The sequence below is a fragment of the Kryptolebias marmoratus genome, unplaced genomic scaffold (assembly GCF_001649575.2).
Source record: "Kryptolebias marmoratus isolate JLee-2015 unplaced genomic scaffold, ASM164957v2 Scaffold180, whole genome shotgun sequence".
Classification (NCBI taxonomy): Eukaryota; Metazoa; Chordata; class Actinopteri; order Cyprinodontiformes; family Rivulidae; genus Kryptolebias; species Kryptolebias marmoratus.
The window spans coordinates 3,093-4,529 of NW_023665914.1; the positions used below are offsets into that span (position 1 = coordinate 3,093).

General features: G+C 54.6%; 1 protein-coding gene across 1 annotated transcript in view; it reads left to right on the plus strand.

Annotated features, from left to right (window-relative positions):
* The window catches only part of LOC108229465 (histone deacetylase 6), a gene marked incomplete at both ends in the record, with an annotated part of 4,517 nt that extends 3,088 nt beyond the window's left edge, over positions 1–1,429 (plus strand). Inside the window, 5 exons of the mRNA XM_017405134.2 lie at positions 245–422; positions 489–604; positions 672–851; positions 938–1,039; positions 1,132–1,429. Coding sequence (XP_017260623.2) covers positions 245–422; positions 489–604; positions 672–851; positions 938–1,039; positions 1,132–1,429 — 874 coding nt within the window. The remainder of the gene's footprint in view (positions 1–244; positions 423–488; positions 605–671; positions 852–937; positions 1,040–1,131) is intronic.
* Positions 1,430–1,437: the final 8 nt, after the last annotated feature.

Genomic DNA, 1,437 nt, shown 5'->3' on the forward strand with positions numbered 1-1,437 from the left:
GAGGACATGTGGACAGTTTGTCCTCCAGCAGCAGAGTGAGGACATGTGGACAGTTTGTCCTCCAGCAGCAGAGTGAGGACATGTGGGCAGTTTGTCCTCCAGCAACAGAGTGAGGACATGTGGACAGTTTGTCCTCCAGCAGCAGAGAGAGGACATGTGGACAGTTTGTCCTCCAGCAGCAGAGTGAGGACATGTGGACATGTGATTCCCTCTCTCCTGATTGGCTGAGGTCTCTCTGTTTTAGGGAGGTTATAACCTGACGTCCATCTCTGAGTCCATGGCGATGTGTACCAGCATGTTGCTAGGCGACCCTCCTCCCTCTCTGGTTATGCCCCTCCCCCCTCCTCAGCACAACGCTGTGGCAACAATCACGGAGGTCATCCGACACCACGCCCCCTACTGGAGGTCCCTGAGGATTCACGGTGAGTTCTGAACCTGGTCTAAAATCCCAGCTTGGTTCTGGTTCTGATTTGATGTGATTCTTTCAGTCCCAGAGTCGGTGCGGTCAGCCTTGCCCTCCCCAAAGCATTGTGGGAAACGTAGTTCTACAGGAAAGGGAAAGGGCAGGGTGTCAGACAAACCGCCTCCCCCTGTCAGAGCGCAGGTAAACGTTTGTGACAACACGTGAAACGCTCGCTGAACGCAACTAAAACTCATTGAACACCTTTCAGTCCGGTCAGACAGAGAGCAGCCTGGAGCAGCTCACACACGGATTGGCCACTTTGGACATTTGTCAGACATCAGCCAATCAGGCACCTCCTGCTGTCTCCTCCCCAGTGGGCGGAGCCACTATCTGCCTGAGCTCTGAGAAGGATGAAGCCAACCGTTCCACAGAGAATACGATGCCTCAGGTGAGTCACTGACTCAACCATCACCTGTCCACCTGAGGGAATCTGACTTCCTGTCTCTAACTCTTTCCACTTCCTGTTTGTCACAGAGCACTGACGGTGCGGAGGCGGAGCCACAGGCAGAAGGAGCGAGCGGTTGGTCAAAGTCTCCGATGTCTCTGGTGGTGACGTGTGAAGCTGAAGCGGGCGAAGTCAGTGAATATTGATTACCTATTCCTGAGAACGGGTTCTCAGTGGGCTCAGGTGTGGTGTCCAACCTGTCCATCTGTCTGTCTGTCCTCAGAACATTCTGTATGTGGTAGACCCTCTGCCCTGGTGTCCTCACCTGGACGCTGTTAGGCCCCTTCCTCCTTCAGGTATGGACATCTTACTGCCATGTGAGGACTGTGGCTCAGACGCCGAGAACTGGATCTGCCTCACCTGCTACAAGGTGACCCACCTCTCCTGTTGTCCTCCTGTGTCTCACCTGTTGTCCTCCCGTGTCTCTCCTGTTGTCCTCCTGTGTCTCACCTGTTGTCCTGCTGTGTCTCACCTGTTGTCCTCCCGTGTCTCTCCTGTTGTCCTCCTGTGTCTCACCTGTTGTCCTGCT